The 17,190-nt window shown below is 38.9% G+C and overlaps 1 protein-coding gene across 2 annotated transcripts in view; it reads left to right on the top strand.

Moving 5' to 3' along the window:
• Nucleotides 1-59: 59 nt before the first annotated feature.
• Bre1 (E3 ubiquitin-protein ligase Bre1) overlaps nucleotides 60-17,190 on the top strand; it is a 38,649-nt gene continuing 21,518 nt past the window's right edge. For both annotated transcript variants that reach the window (XM_085958357.1, XM_085958358.1), the window contains exons 1-8: nucleotides 60-430; nucleotides 3,933-4,119; nucleotides 5,153-5,341; nucleotides 6,711-6,940; nucleotides 10,767-11,036; nucleotides 12,955-13,128; nucleotides 14,742-14,999; nucleotides 15,603-15,782. In XM_085958357.1, the coding sequence (XP_085814483.1) occupies nucleotides 278-430; nucleotides 3,933-4,119; nucleotides 5,153-5,341; nucleotides 6,711-6,940; nucleotides 10,767-11,036; nucleotides 12,955-13,128; nucleotides 14,742-14,999; nucleotides 15,603-15,782 (1,641 nt within the window). In that variant the 5' untranslated portion in view covers nucleotides 60-277. The remainder of the gene's footprint in view (nucleotides 431-3,932; nucleotides 4,120-5,152; nucleotides 5,342-6,710; nucleotides 6,941-10,766; nucleotides 11,037-12,954; nucleotides 13,129-14,741; nucleotides 15,000-15,602; nucleotides 15,783-17,190) is intronic.

Genomic DNA, 17,190 nt, shown 5'->3' on the forward strand with positions numbered 1-17,190 from the left:
AGTAGAAAATGGAGCTATTATTTAAAAGGTTCAATCACTATTGTCTATGGCCGTTCTGCGTGTCTAAAATCCAAGCTTTGTGGTGTCTGGTGATTATTTTAACAATGATTACCAGCAGTCCTTTATATTATTTAAAATTGATTGAATAATTGTACATAAAGGCATTAGCTTGGTTTTGCACTAGGCCAAAGTCTCAGAGGTATAATACATCCAATTTTATGCCCTGTGAAATAATGACAAACTGAGAAGGCGCAGCCGCTATTTTTTTCAGATAGCTATGTCGAAAAGGATTGCGGAAGATGGAGCATCATCCAGCGGGCAGCCTCCCATCAAAAAGGTCCACTTTGAACCTCATCTCATCGGGCCAGTGTCGACCCTCGAGGAGATGGACATCAAAGTCCTCCAGTTTCAGAATAAAAAATTGGCGCAGGTGAAATTTTACTTTTTTGACAGCAGTCTTTTTAACTCTAATATTGTTCTCTTTTTGCAGTTAGCGGCGGTTTTCTGGAGTCTTCTTCGCATTCTATGAAGAATCCTTTGCGAAATAAACCCAATTTACCGTATCACTACCATATGACACTCCAATACCGTTTCTCATTTTCAAACACTTGTCAATTTTAATTGTTGACTAATTTTCTAAGCAAGGTCAATTTCGTGACATTTTTTTTAGCAATGAGTACGATAAACTACGGCATTCGATCGACAAATCTTCCGTAAGGTCTTTCTAATGTCGGTAAAATCGATACGCATCGTAATTTCCGTCATCAAATGTCACATTTCCGATAATGACACAAATACAACATTCCTGGGTGTTATTATCATTTCACATTAAAACACATACTTTCAAGGTATAGACATGCGAATGAGTTTATTCCATCGTCCACGACTGCAATTTATGTGGAATTGACGATTATTTACCAATTTACACTTATTTATTATTTTGACAGATCAAGCAATGTCTTGCAACTTTGGTTCAATACCTTGCATGTTCCTATAAACATGACTTTGGTCTTGGAGATTTGACAGATCGTGTATGAAAATTAGATTTCTTTTACAAATATTTCGTTAAAATGTCAAATAAACAAGTTTTTTTTATAATTGCACTATTATCATGCATTGTAACCCCCGAGATCCTGAGTTGATTTTCGACCAATCTGAAAACTACCTGTTTTTGACATGTCGATTCTACTGGTCAAATCCTAAGAAACATCACATTTTAATCAATAGCTGACGCAGTATGAGTCAATGATTTTCACTACTCTGCCCCCCCCCCCCATGAGAAATAATGTCACATCCGAGGCATACATAAGTTTGATTGAGAGCATGGTGCGAGTGTTCTGTTCCTCTTAAGTCGCAGTGCACTATATCGGTTCGTAGGGTAATGATGGAAGATGGCCAGGAGCAGATACATTCCTCCACTAGGCCTGTTTACAGGCTTGTATTGTTCAAAGTCTGGAATTAGGATTATTCAATAATATTTTGTAAAATGCTATGAATGCTGCCCTGTTAAGTAAATAGTGAAAAGAGAATCCAAGTTTTAAACTATCTTCTGTCTTATGCAGAATATTGTTTATTTTGGATTTTCAAATGAGTACCTATATTTTATCATTCTTACCTTATCATTTTGTTGAAAATAGCCTTTAATTTTTTGTCATTCACGATCCATGGTTGATAATTTATCACAATACTATTGTGTGGTGTATACAATTTTCATAGTTTGTATCCTCACCACACGGCGGCTCCAACAATGCGTGTCACTCGTCAATCTTCTTGCGTCTTCCCAGGTCATACCAGCATCTGGTAGCTCCGCCGTATACACTCTGTGGATGGTATTTAATGGTCTTCCAGGATGACAGATTCTGGTTTGCTTGAAGAATGGGCAAGCCGGTTTGAAATTTTCTTGAAGCATGCGACCGAGCCAGGTCCAACATCGCTTCTTCACTCCATTGTGATGGGAGACTGCATAGTCCTTCATCACTTAGTTACTCCTAAAGTTATACATTATTTGCCGCAAGCATATGTTTAGCTTAGCATACGGTTTCTTTGATCTTTTGCTACCGTAAAGCTGCGCTGTCGTAATGCAAATTTGGCATTCAGTTTTAATTGAATACAGCATTGAGTCCTAGAAATTCCGCATTGAACTAAATGTTGCTCTATTCATTCCCAATTGGACAGGAAGTACGTTTTGTGAAGTGCCATCTCACCAAAAATTGTTTAAAGCTGCGATGCTCTCGATGTTCTGTCCGTTGCTGATCAAAGGGAAATCTGAATGAGACAGGTACTATCGTAACAAACTTTGGTTATCTTTGCATTGATTTAAGCCGCGTTGACACGGTCCAAGTACGATCCAAGTAGACTTGGATAGGAATAATTAGTATGAAGATGTCTCATCCAAGTGACAGCTTCATACTATTTATTCTTATCCAAGTGACAGCTCCATACTATTTATTCCTATCCAAGTTAACTTGGATGAGTAGGACGCGGTCCAAGTAGCTTGGATTGGAATAATTAGTATGAAGATGTCACATACGAGTGCACTTGGATAGGAATAAATAGTATGAAGCTGTCACTTGGATGAGACATCTTCATACTGATTATTCCTTTCAAGTAGACTTGGATCGTACTTGGACCGTGTCAACGCGGCTTTAGGCCAGCATATGACAAATTGTTATGCAACTTGTCTATATAGGTGCTAAACATAATATAATTAATTTTATTTTCGATAGTATGAATCTTGTGTAAAGAGCTTTCAATTCTTGTCTGTTGTAGTTGCTGAAACATCATAAATAAATATCTAGGTGTAATTCGAGATTCCCGAGAATGAACACATTCAACTTTTCAATCAAGTTTTCATCTAAAAAAAGTCATCTATTTTTTCTCGTCTCGATTTCAATAGATTGGAATAAGGATCAGGCAAACTAAATTCAGGGGGTTCGACTGTCATAAGCACAGGATCCCTGGAAAATAGAATTTTACTTAGGAAATGTGATCTCGATTAATAAAATTTTCAGTACGGACCTCTTCTTCTATTTCTTCGATGGCCTACAGCTCTGTATCGAGCTCTGTCCTTGATTCTTCGTCTTCACAGCAGTCAGTCCTCTGCTGATCTACCCCAGTCGTCAACCAGCAGCAGGTCTCTAGCGGCCCTCCCCACAGTCTCCTGCAATATTTCACTCTTTCCTCCTAGCCATCTATTGAGTATCTGCTCATCACTTTTATATGTATGAAGAGCTGTGGATCATTGTATAGATTATACAGTTCGTCATTTATGGGATTATAGATGCAAAACAGAATCTTCCTTTTGAACCTATCCAGTAGTTTGGAAATCGTCTCCATAGAATAGATTGTTTTGTCTAATAGACTGATGTAGGAGAAGGCTTTCTTCATCTCTATATGACAATGTCAAGGACGCGTGGAACAGACGCAATTTCGATATCAACTTGCAAACGTAAGGCCTTGGTGGCAATGTTTTGCGGGGTGGGTTGTGCGGTGATGACAAGTTGCGTTGTGAACGTTCACTGCCTGGCTTCATTGCACAGTGAATGGAAAAGATGCGTTTTTTATGTTATTATAGAGGCATACGATATTACTGACATCTATTTTTCAAAAAAACGCTGTTAAATCGCAAACTGGTTTGAAATGAACTTTCACGCTCCGCCACAAGCATGGATGCACGGTCTAGTCTCTTGCCACTCGGTTGAATACGTGTGCACGTATTTCAGATGCACGACTGTCCCATTAAACGCTGAAACTGTTAATGGTAACTTTTGACATAGACAGGAAAAAAATATACAGTTTAACTTGAACAATTTTTGTCAGAATTCGTTTCCCAAATTATTTTTATCAAGATTTCCATAAAAAATCCTCAGGTGGAAAGTTTCCCTTAAGGGGCTCTCAGAACTCTTTATCAAGTTGAATAATTTGTATTGCAGCGCATTGAGCAGAGACACCGGTGTGAGGCGGAGCTGCGCCAGAGGATTGAACAGCTGGAGAAGCGGCAGACGCAAGATGACGCGGTGCTGTGCGTCGTAAACCGTTACTGGAATCAGCTCAACGAGGACATCAGAGTTCTTTTGCAGCGCTTCGATGCTGAAACCGCTGATGAGTCTGAAAATAAGAGTAAGTCAATTTCACTCCGATTGTTACATTATATTATAGTTGTCTTGAATTATTTTTAACGCATGAAAATGTGTAAGAGAGTGGGACAGGGAGTAGACTTAATAAACATACACAACATTAAAACGCAAAGTCTAAATTTAAAAAATCATAGGAATCGCTAATTTTAATCGGGTTGTGAAAGAAAACAAATGATCTCTCATAATAGATGCGGCCCTCGATTTTCGTACGTAATTGGTTCCTGTAAATGTGTATGAAAGTAGAAAAATGTAAGAAAAACATCAAAAAGTGTCCTTTAACAAATTCGCAGACACGTGTTAGCTAATGCAAATACATGATGGTGATATGACACATATTACAATTTTGTATTAAGAATATTTTCCTTTCTTTTTTTAACTTTTCGATTTAGATACATATATAGAAATTAAGTCTTAAGATACGACATTATCTAATGGAAATATATTTGCACTGTGACACAAGTAGACAGGGAACATATTGTTTTAATCCAAAATACGACTTCTATAAACGTCTTGTCGTATTCCGTTCCACAGTAGAGGACGTCAATGGATGTCCTGTCATCACAACTCACAGAATATGACGTTTATAGACGTCGTGTCCGCGAACGTTGTGTTGAAATATTTATTTATCAATGGGTATAATAAAGTTATTGAGGCGTATTAGCAAATGGGTGTTTTCTTTATCAAACTTGAATACCACCCTTTTTTTGTATGGAAGCGCACAGTTTTTGCATTATCAACAAAAATCTAAATTTTAAAAAATGTACAAAATAAATAGGTAAATCTCGCAGACTCCCCGTTGCCTCTCACCTGACTATATGAGTGATTGGCTAAAGCGTGCAAGTGAGAAGCAATTTCAGTTTCGATTTGCGAACACCGCACTAAGTGCTGTAGACATATTCTTATATTTAAATTTCTATTGTATTTATGCCAATGTGTTTAAGGGCACCGAAATCAGTTCTGGGTGCACAATCTAAGCTTGCATCGGAAGGTAATGATCGGTCATGTCTGTTGCGCAGATGAGAACGAGGCAACGACGTCGTTTCTGATGCAGCTGTCCACGTGGGACAAGCAGGAGTTGGAGGAGCAGCTGGCGCATCGGGTGCAGGTGAGCAAGCGCGCCGTGGCCAAGGTCATGCAGGCCTTCGACCGGCTGCAGCAGCGCAACGAGAAGGTCACGCGCGCCCTCAGCGGGGACATAAATGACGGTAACAATATTTTATCACTTGCTCACAATCGATACTAGACCCACACTACACTGAATTCACTGCTTTCTTGCGTATATCTGATGTGGACCTTCGCATGGCACTATATATGGAGTCCCTCATAGCTTAATGTGCAAAGCACTGTCTTCTTATACAGTGAGTTCTGGGTTCGATCCCACTGAGTTCATAATACATCTACATATGTAATTTTCTCGTCTTCCTCAATTTACATATTACACATTGATGTCTACTAAATGATTGCAATGACTCGTGATAGGATTTTCCAAATATCTTCTGTTTTGATATCCATACCAAATTGAAAACTTATGACAGAAGCGAGTTGAGTTGAACATGGGAAAACGTATGATTGTGTGAACAATTTGTCGGATTCAAGTAAATGCATACTTGATTGTATTAAAATAATACCTAGTCTAGACATACATCATTTTGGGAACAAGTGAACATTGTATACAAACTGTTCAAAAGTTGTATCAAACTGTTTCTGAAAATTTTATCTTTTCTCTAGTCCGACTCGTTCTTGGGCTGGACAAGGCTTAATTTTCTGCGGAGCCGTGTGATTGGAGTGTCCCTTCCATGTATATGGGAAAATATATGAATTGTGTGAATGATATGTCTGTTTCGAGGAGATACATACATCATGGCCCTCACATTCTGAAGCGGGCCCCCCTACCTATCACTAAGGTTAAGGGCAGTGTGATGTTCTATAGCAGTGTTCCCCAAATGGTTTTCTGTGGAAACCCAGGGTTCCGCGGGGTAAAATTAATAGTATTCTATGTATTTTAAGTATTTTTTGTATTGTTAAATAAATCTACTGGAATTATTGAGTTGTCGGTAATCGTTATCATATTATGAAGCACTGATCGCGACCTCCTTTTGTGCTAGCTAAGTAACATGCAACCTTTTGCCATTTTGGATAAATAGCCATTTTTATTTGTCAGGAATCACACGATAATATAATTTTACATGTTTATTACCATTTAATTATATTAATCAACATATCACATCAAATTCCATCGCATAGCCACATATTTTAAAATGTTATTCTTCAAGTAAAATAGAAGGCGGCTTTTTTTCATTATTAGAGCAAATTTATGATGTGTTCATCTCACTTAACTGCTCGACCTGCCACGCCGAACCCCCAGGCTAGAGCTCTGTTAACCCTTGTGGGGACCATGACATAGATACTCATTGTGTTTGAGCTTCAATGTATTACTTTCCTCCTTTTATTGACGTTTCAGAGAAATTCTCTAGAGATAATGTAGGTAAGAGCACCGGTGTGTGAATACCTCTCCAAATATGTAGAAGAGTATTTGATTTAGTTTGACCGATTGTCGCTTCTATGTTTGTGCAGATGGAAGCGGGAAGAGTGTGGCAGCATCCCTGGACGCGGCGGTGCGCGCAGCCAACGCAGAGTTGCAGGCGGAGAACCGCCGCCTTCAGGCACTGGGCACCAGCCTGCATGAGCGCTACCACACGATGTCGCTGCGTCTCGCACGGTCCCAGGACACCCTCAACGGCCGCGACACCGAAAACGCGGAGCTCAGGAACCAGATTGATGACCTGCAGTACGAACTCATGAAGGTAATCATCGTCGACTAGCTCAACGGTATTTTGTGTAGATGTTCGCCGTGTTCGGAGGAGATTTCATGACACTTTTTTACAAGAAATGGTAGTCAGCTATTCACGCAACCTGTTATGCCCATAATCCACAGTTGAGCCTAGAGCTTCCAAACCGGTTTAAACTGAAACCGGATAATTTTACGTGATTAACAGGTTAAGATTATTATTTTCTTGTGATATTTGTGAATTTCCCCCCATAAGACCATCCACAAATATAAATGGACATCGCCAGACGGTAATACAAGAAACGAGATTGACTACATTATGGTCAAAGCGAAGTATCGGCATGAACTGCTAGACGTGCGGACATATAGAGGTGCAGACATCCATAGTGACCATGAACTCATGGTGGGGAAATTCCGTATAGACCTTAAACCCTAAGCCCAAAAAGACAGTTAGACTCATGGAAAAACTTAAAAGTACTCGTGTGCATGCCACCTACGAGTTGGAGCTGCAGAGGCGCTTACATGATGCTTGGACTCTGGTACGTCTTCCATAGATCCCGTTGAAGAAAGATGGACATTATTTCGGGATGCCATAATGAATTCTGCAACTGCTGCCCTAGGAGAGCGGCATACGCACAGGCCGGACTGGATGTCACCTCACACACGGGAGATGATTGAGAAGAGGAAGCTCCTGAAAGAATTGTGGGACAATGGTACATACGACACACAGCGCAGCGCGGAATACTAGACAATGGATCGTATGGTAAAGCATTCTGCCCGCAGCGATAAGCGCCAACAGCTGGATGACCTCATTCGGAATGCGGAATCTGCTGCCTGCAAGAATAATCCAAGTACTCTCCTCCGCATCACCAGAGCGAATTGCGGTAGGAAACGTCCGGTGGTCACTGCATTACGCAACTCTGATGGAGTTACAGTCACTGAACCTGCAGAGGTTCAGGAGCAATGGTGCCAACATTTTAATGATGTTCTGAATCGCCCACCTCTATTGCATCCCTTCGATATTCCGTCGGAGATCACCGCCCTCGGAATCACTACTCCATTGGGATTTTGCGAAGACCCTTCGACAACTGCTGAAGTTGAAGAGGCAGTCAAAAGAAAGGAGATGACGGCATCCATACAGAATTTCTGCTCTGCGGACTGAGCGCCACATTGCCGTCCTTGTGTGGCCTTCTGTGCGTGGTGTGGGGGAGGGAACAGTGCCCTAAAGCCTGGAGGGATGGTACCGTAGTTACAGTTACTCTGCACAAAAAGGGTGACCCACAAGACTGTTATAATTACAGAGGTATCACTCTCCTCACGTTCCCAGGAAGGTGTTGGCACAGATACTCCTGTACAGGATTAGAAGTCCCATGCTGGAGGTTTTGCGTGCGCAGCAGAGTGGTTTTGTCCCGGGGAAGTCCTGCTCGGAACATATTTCAACTCCGATGTTTCCTGAAACAGTATCAAGTGATGAATATACCTCTCGCCTGTTACTTCGTGGACTGTGAAAAGGTGTTTGACAGCCCTCACCGTGAATCTCTATGGCAAATTCTGCTGGGCTATGGCGTCCCACAGAAATTTTTGCCGTGATAAGTGCTCTCTACACCAATACAGAGTGTCGCGTGAGAGCAGCTGGAACATCCTCTGACCTCTTTGAAATCACATCAGGAGTCAAGCAATGCTGTGTACCTGCGCCCTTTCTTTTCGTCATCATGATGGATTTCATAATGCGTAAGACGGTTCGCCCTGACAGTGGGATACGCCTACATCATGATGACACAACCGAACTATGCGAAGGAAGACTGTGCGAGTATGCAGATGACACAGTCGTGTTTGACTCGAAGTTCGAACGGTTGGAGGTAACCGTAAACAGGCTCGTGGCGAACTCGAAACGTGTCGGGTGTTCATCTGAATGCGGCTAAGACCAAATCCATGTGCAGTGCTGCATGCATTGACGTCGAGACTCCTTTGCGGGTTTCCGGTTTCCCCGTTGAGCTGGTGTCCAGGTTCAAATACTTGGGTGCCACGGTTGCCGACGATGGTGGTTTTTCTAGTAAGCTTGGAATCCGTATGGGTATGGCGGGGCTGCATTCAGCCAACTTGGAGTCGTATGGAGGTCAAAGCTGTATTCTGTGAGGACCAAATGATGTTTGTTCAATGCGTGCGTGCTACCTGTGCTCCTGTATGGCTCTGAGACATGGCATCTTACTAAGCTTCAAGGGTTTCGGCTTTTGAGCTTTTAGAATTGATGTCTCCGCCGAATCTTAGGGGTACATTGGTACGACCGTCTTACAAACACCCGAGTTCGTGAGCAGACACAGCAGCCTTCGGTGATTGACGTAATCACGAAGAGACATTTTACGTGGCTGGAACATCTGTTCCGGATGCTGCCAAAGTGCCTTGTGGCACAGCCTCAAGGGTTCCGTCGTCTAGCGATCTATGCGCTGCAGGTCTGGAATGGTGGGAGGCGCAAAGAGTTGGCGATGGATCGAGGGAAGTGGCACGAACATGTCCTTGTCCTATGCCCCAACGCTGGGTCGTGACTGAGTGATAGAAGAAGACCTAAATATATGAACTAAAGAGACAAACCAACAGCCAAAATAGCATGTGAAAGCTTTTTCAAAAGCGTCGTGTCAACAAATAATTAACAATACTGTCTTACACTAATAGTAATAAAATCGCCTGCCTAAATTACTTTATTACCTACTTACCCTTTAAATTGGTTACTTATTGTTATTGATGTTGTGTAGGTCAAATTCTTAGAATAAATAATAGAGCGGCGGCCTTTAACGAGTACGTGTTTGTCTCAGATGCTTACATCTGACGAAGTGTACCACGGCCAATCTATAGAGAGCTGTGGGATATCCACAACTTCCTTCGGTATTTTGCTTAATGCCCTAAATTGAGTAGGTACACTTGTCTTGTCCGTATATAATTTTGCCTTTATAAAAAAATATTGTAAATAATGTAAATGAACAAATGCCAAAATTCATAATACAGTAAAACCTCCATTTCGTAAAATTTCAATTTACGGCGAATTTCGAATTATCCGTGTTCTTATGAACGAGGTTTTACTGTATTTTCTCTAGTTGTCTTTTCTAAAACAAAAATTATTAAATTTTCACATGGAATATGACATGGAACTCTTTTTCACCAAATGTGATATACCAATAAAGGGGCCGAATTTTCAGCGTATCAAATGTAGCGTTTAATAAAAAACCGAAATTTTAAAAATACTTAACACAATACATACACATACAATCAAAAATCACCATTTTGTGTGAGGACCAGTTGCATAATGCCGTAGTAATAGCTGTAGACCTGACCGAGCTAGGAGGCATTGTTCAGAATGTCTTGGAGAGTGGTTCTCACATGAAATTTAACTGTGGCCGGACAATTGACATTGACACTTCTATGGAAACGTCTGGTGGCCGCACCAAATTTCACTTTTGTTGTGATTGACATAATTAAAGCTAAACAAATGCGTGAAATTATATACCGGCAGAAATTTCGTTAAGTCAGAAACCTACTATTTCACATATGATCTCATCACAAGAACACTGAGCGTGGAAAGAAATTTAAGTCATGTATTCATTCAATTTCATAATTTTATAAATAAATTTTTGAAATACCATTCTGTAAAGCGCTGGTGGCCACAGCAAAATCCTCTGGTGGCCGCACATGAGAACCACTGGTCTACATCGTAACTGATTCATGTTCCCACGGCTCATTATCATTTCAGTAGTTTGTGGGCAATATTGTGTCAAGTCCAGTGGCGTAATACCACGATGTCATCGAGAGTGTACTTAGTAACTGATAATAATATTTTACCGTTGTGCCAGGTCCGGTCGCGTAATGATAAACTGGAGAATCACCTGGCCGAAGCGATAGAGAAGCTGAAGAGCTACCACCTCGGCGGGGCGACTGCGGCAGGGGCTGGGGCAGGAGCGGTGGCCGTGCAGGGTCAGGGACCTTCCGGCCAGCTGGTGGAGGATCTGCACAAGGAGGCGGAGGAGCAGAAAGAGTTGGCCAACAACCGCCTCGTGGAACTGGACCGCCTGCACCAGCAACACAGAGAGGCTCTCAAGGACGTGGAGAAACTCAAAATGGATGTCAGTATATTTATTGTTACATGCATATTATATATCTTTATGCGAAAGGAAAAGGGAGCCAAGCCCATCTACTACTTAATGAGCCGAAAGAAAATTCAGTTTTGGGTGACTGAATTTTTATATTTCTGTGTTAAAGTTAGTAATTTAGCAAGTTGATTCTCGACTTATCTATTTTTGTCATAATGGTAAATTTGGCATATTCAATTGATTTTTTTATAATTTTCCAGAATTACATCGTTTGATCAATGATACTTGTGAGGGGTGATTTTACTTTGTGAATTGTGGTGCCATCTCATTGAATTTAACAAACTTTCAAACTACTCCATACTACCTCCCCTCACTTCAGCACACAGATATTACCCGTATTATAACCTCAGTCAAAGAGATTCAGAAACTTTGAGGTGCAGAGGACAACACCACATTTTGTAGCTTAGCCACTTACCAGTTAGATTTTGGTGAGAAAGAGTCTCTAAAAATTGTCAGATATTTTTTTAAACATTTTTAAACAGTTTATTAAAAATAAAAATTTTACGTTTGTTTTACTTTTTTTCACATTAAATTGACACTTTTTACAATATTTACAATGTTTAAAATTTTATGACAAATTTTCTTTCAACGTTTTATTATAATTTTTTTTACATTTTATCACAACAGATATGTAGGTTTACAATGTTTTAAATTTTACGGAAATAATTTAATAAGTTTTTTTGGTAGGGTAAATTTTGAAACATTCAATACACAACCCTACATTACAATCCGGACAGTAGTATCTCGTCTCCTTCCGTATTCGTTTGCCGTTTTCATTCCTATGTGAGCAGCATACTTTGCACTGTCTAGTAGGCGTAGGTGGTATTGGTTGGTAACTAAAATGAAGCTAAATAAGTATGTATAAAATATATTTATTTTTTACGAACTTACGTCAAAAATGACAAAAGTAACTAAATTCAAATTACAATAACATGCGACATACCTAACACAAAAATAACTATGAATGAACAATGGAGTCATTGACAAATCGTAATATACTCAGGCCCGCTCTGCCCGGCAGTAAATAAAGCTTTTATTATGTCATATGTCTCATATATCACTCACATACCAGTTAAAACAAATAACAAACTGTGAGACAAGTTGAAATACGATCTTCCCGAATCTAGCTCGTGATAAACATTCCTGGCAAATTGAGAAAAAAAACGCCTGAGTGAGACTTGGGCTTGTCAACGTGCGGAGTAAATCCGCACCCGAGTCCCGCTCGGGATAAACAGTCAAGTGGTTAAGAACCTCCATGATAATAGAGCGAAGATCGCCCTGATGGTGGTCGGCCTCTGATCGGGAATGGCACTAGTAAAAGTAGCACTAGGAAAAATAAATAATGGAAATCAGAATTCTAAATTCTTGAAGTTTTTTTTGTTTTGTGAGGGCTGTTTTTATATGAAAAATTATTTCTATGGCTGTCAATATAATATACAGAATAGATATTTTACTCTCAATTCTGTATTAGTTGAATCGAAGAATCGTGTTTTCCGACATCTTAAAGTGTTCTAATAGAGAGTGTATTATTTACAGATCATCCACAGACTGAAACCGTATTTTTTTTTGAATCGTGTGCCATAGTAAACTTTTGATTTCTGTTCATGGAAATATATTTCAACAAAGTATATTATAAGCATCTGATCGTATCCGTTATACCATACACCTACACTTACAAACTTAGTGAAAATATATTTTCATGAACAGAAATCATAGTATGGCACACGGTTCTAAACCGCATACGGTTTCAGTCTATGGATGGCCTCTTAGACTGATATCAATATCATTTACTCTTGCATGACCCAGTTCTTTGCTGATGGACAATGAATGGGCTTGAAGTTGTTCCTGTTGGATTATTATGTCATCAGGTTATGTCTCAATTTGATTACAGATAAGACAATTACCTGAATCAGTGATAGTTGAAACGACAGAGTACAAATGCCTGCAGAGCCAGTTTTCCGTTCTGTACAATGAGTCCATGCAGATGAAGACGGCATTGGATGAGGTCAAGGTTCAGTTGACCAACAGTAAAAATCAGCATTCACGGCAGATTGAATTGATGGAGGTAAAATATTCACATTATTCTGTGTTCACTAAGGTTTTTTTGTTGATGAACTTCAACGCTTAGGGACTGATGCATAAAATATCAACAATATGTATTACTAACTAATAAAGAAAACCATTCATAGACGAAAATGGAATGGCAGAAAATCAAAACAGTGACTTAAATGGCATTGTCACTTCCCGCTATCAGAATTATCACAATATCTATAATCATACAGCATTATAAGGAAACCATATTGGTGACTTGACCTACTGATATTCTAATCCCTCCATGGTCTCTCTTTAGGTAATTCTTAGGCCCAGATGCATAGAATGTTCAAAATATTTTTTAGTTGAGCTACAATGGTAAAAGTATGTAAACTGCACAATATAAATTGTTTAAAATAAATCTAATCTTTCAATAATTTAATGGTTAATTGAATAAATGCACATGCGCAGTGATACTAGGTATTTAGTTTTATAGTTTAAAGGTATTTATTCTTTTTTGGTTGATATTTCCATTGACAATCGATACAATCTTGATTGGTCCGTAACCATATATTTAGGTGATTTCTATTTATCACTTGACAGCAGTTGATGACAGCAGTTGTCACTTTGGTTTCAATTTCACCAAAGAGAACACCATCTGTTTGTTGTTATGGGCTGTTTCTTATTTATCTGATAAATCGACTGATTAACGTTTAAGTTGACTTATTTAAATAAGTATTACTATTATGAAAAGTACATGGTACTTGACGGCAATGTTCCCGTAAGGTGTGCGCGCACACCTATCAAATCGTGTCCGCAGACATGTTTTCATCCCCCGCACAGTCCTTACACAATAATATTGTAAAAGAAAATTTCCTTTGCCAGATTTTAGTTTTGCTCGAATGGAAAAATCATTACATGCACAATTCTTCGACTCATTTCTCGGAAGGCGAAGGTCAAGTGCGAGTAATGTGAGCACACAAGTGAAATTTTACGTCGAGCGGGATCACTATATCCCGTTCTATCGCGTGCCAAAGTATACGAAAAGAAGATACGTATTTTAGTGTTTATCAATGACCACTTATGTGCCGGGTCCTCTACATTTCTTAGTCTTTGACATGTTTCAACTTGCAAGGAACATTGTCAGTACAGTCTCATAGTAGTTCTTATTGTGGAAACATCACAGTTCTTACAATATTTTTTAAACGTGCTCGTGCCAAAAAGCAGTGTTTTTTACTTAACATATTCATTAAATATTGTATGTGTGTGTCTTTATGGGGGGGGAGTGTAAATTTACTGCACCGAATGATAGCCCGTCATTGACAGGTGACACCAACCCTAGTTACGCTACTGCTCAGATGCGTTGATGATCCGCACATACAATAGAAAAATTAGAGGTAACGTTGCATGACAGTACAATAAGCAGTCTGCTAAGTGAGTGTCTATTTCAAATATCATATGTGGACTTACCAATTTATGGATATTTGACCATAATACTTGGACCAATCAATCAGTCGTCTTGAATCTATGGTCTGAAAACTATTGCTAGTTGCGGGAGATTTTGGGCCAATTGATCGCATTGACAGTTTGAGGAATAAATTGTTTTCTCTCTTTTGAGAAAAAAGTATAAGATTATTTCGATTGCAGAGTGAAGAGTTATCGAGGCAGAAGAGTCTTCGGGCGGAGTTAATTCAGCTGGAAGACGTACTAGGTCAATTACGCAAGGAATATGAAATGTTGCGCATTGAATTCGAGCAAAATTTAGCAGCCAACGAGCAGACAGGCCCCATCAATCGAGAGATGCGGCATCTTATCACGTCTTTGCAGAATCACAATAACCAACTTAAGGGGGAGGCGCACCGCTATAAAAGGAAATACAAAGATGCCACGCAGGAAATTATTAAGGTATGTTGAGCTATTGACGATTTTATACTGCCCACTCACACTTCCTATTCCGATAGGTTACCACCATTTTATAAGCAGTATTCAAAAGCGTTGTGCTTTTTTAGTTGGTGCCAATCCATGATATTTCCCTTTTATGAAGCGGTCATAGTATTCTATATATAACGTTCCATGCTTTGGGTAATCTTTCTTACTTTCATTTTTATTCAAAAGTTTTCACTGCCACATTTCATCAGTTCGGCTGCGATATTGTTTGATAGCGTTCTAACAGTGAAGGCGGCATATTTTTTTCATTGTCCTCTGATAATGATGAAGATGACAATCAGCTTTAATAATAATACAGTTATGGTACGGAATGTGGTCCAAGGGCAAGTGACTGAGAATCTGCCCTATATATTTATGTTGTCCTGAGGTGCCCAATTTAAGACGGGCAGTGCAGGCTGAGTCAAACAGATGCCAGAGACAACTACCTAAGAAAGTTATAATTGAAGGTAAACCCAAGGGTAAAGAAACCAGGCAGGTCGTGGGAGCGATAGTGTAGCCAGAAATTATATATATGAATTGGTTATTGCAGCATTTATGATATATTTTTCTTCTAATGTGCAGTTAAAGAAAGACTTGGAAGATGGAACGGGCACAACCAATTCGGGAACGGGGACAGGTGCATCAGGTTTGGAGCTGAAGGAAGAGAAGAAGGAGATCGGAGCAGGTGGAGCCGAGTGTCCGCACCCCAATCCGCCTATGGATCTTCTCAATATCAAAAAAGAAGAAAACGATGCCCACGAAGTAAGCTGCCGTGTTTTAGTTATATTGCATACTGTATTTTGGACCAACTTCAATCTTAAAATATCTCGGTTGCTAACCCAAAGGAACATTATGGCATAAACGAGTTTTTTTATTGTTCAGAATTTTAGCTGGAGTTATTTTGCGATTAGGACAAAACTATTTTTTGTTAGGCTAGGAAAAAATATATGAAGACCAAAAAGAAATATCATTCTATGTCACATCTGTATCATTTTGAGTAATTCGATTTTTAAAGTTTCTAACTCTGAATAGTTGTTACAATTTATTAATCTTTCACTATAATTTTTAAACGATTTTTATAATTATTTAACATAAAAATATGATTAATAAACACTACCATTTATTTGAAAATTTACTCAATTGACAAAAATACAATACATATACCCAGTACAGTAAAACCTCGTTAATACGAAATCCACGGGACGGAAAATCGAAAAAAAATTCGAATTACGAATTATGAAATGTATGGGGAAAAATATTAAAATCTAAAAATTTTTTTTTTTTTTTATTTTCATCAATATCGTTTACGATCATAGATGTGCCTACCAAATGTAAATGTCATAAAATGTCAGGATTATTTTTATTACCTTAATTTATAATGTTTTACGAAAAGTCTGTCACAATTTTCAATGACTGGCTCATGAAATAGCGTACTTTATTACAAATTATTGAATATTTTTATATGCCAGGACTCAAATAATTTCGGAATTACGAAATTCGAATTAAAGGCATAGTTTTATATGAAAATATTGTTCAAGGGACTTTTTTTTCATGAAAATTTCGAATTACGGCGAATTTCGAATTATCCGTGTTATTATTAACGAGGTTCTACTGTATTCATGCACATGGAATGATCTTTCTCTGACCACCTTTATTAGAAACATGTTTTTATAGGACACAGATTTATTTTTTGTTTTTACACAGAAAAATACGTTAAGAAATTCTCCACAAGATGGCATTAATAATAGTTCATTTTATACAAAAAAATGGACTTAGAATGATATTTGCTTGGGGTCTTCATATTATGTAAGTGTAGTGAGGAATATTAAATTTGACAGTTGACTTCATTGATGTTCAGTAAACATCAGTAAAGGAGCATTGAAAATTGTTTCACTGCCTTTCAGCTTGTCATTTCTCGAAACTCAAGAATTATCGAACCAAGGATATTTGGTTTCTCGAGGGTTCGAGATTAATTCGGAATAAAAGTCTAGAGAGTTTTTTTTTGCTCTTGATCACAATCTCTAGTTTTGACCTGCATCTTAGCAATATAAAACCTCATTGGCTGCATACTGCCTAATATCAATAGACCAGCCAATGAATGGCCCCTGTTGCCTTATGAAATGTTGAAATCTATGTACACGTCAAACATTTGCGAACTTAGCTATAAGCC

The sequence above is a fragment of the Rhyacophila brunnea genome, unplaced genomic scaffold, assembly GCF_057557595.1.
Source record: "Rhyacophila brunnea isolate RB1 unplaced genomic scaffold, BYU_Rbru_1.0 scaffold_7, whole genome shotgun sequence".
NCBI classification, from domain to species: domain Eukaryota; kingdom Metazoa; phylum Arthropoda; class Insecta; order Trichoptera; family Rhyacophilidae; genus Rhyacophila; species Rhyacophila brunnea.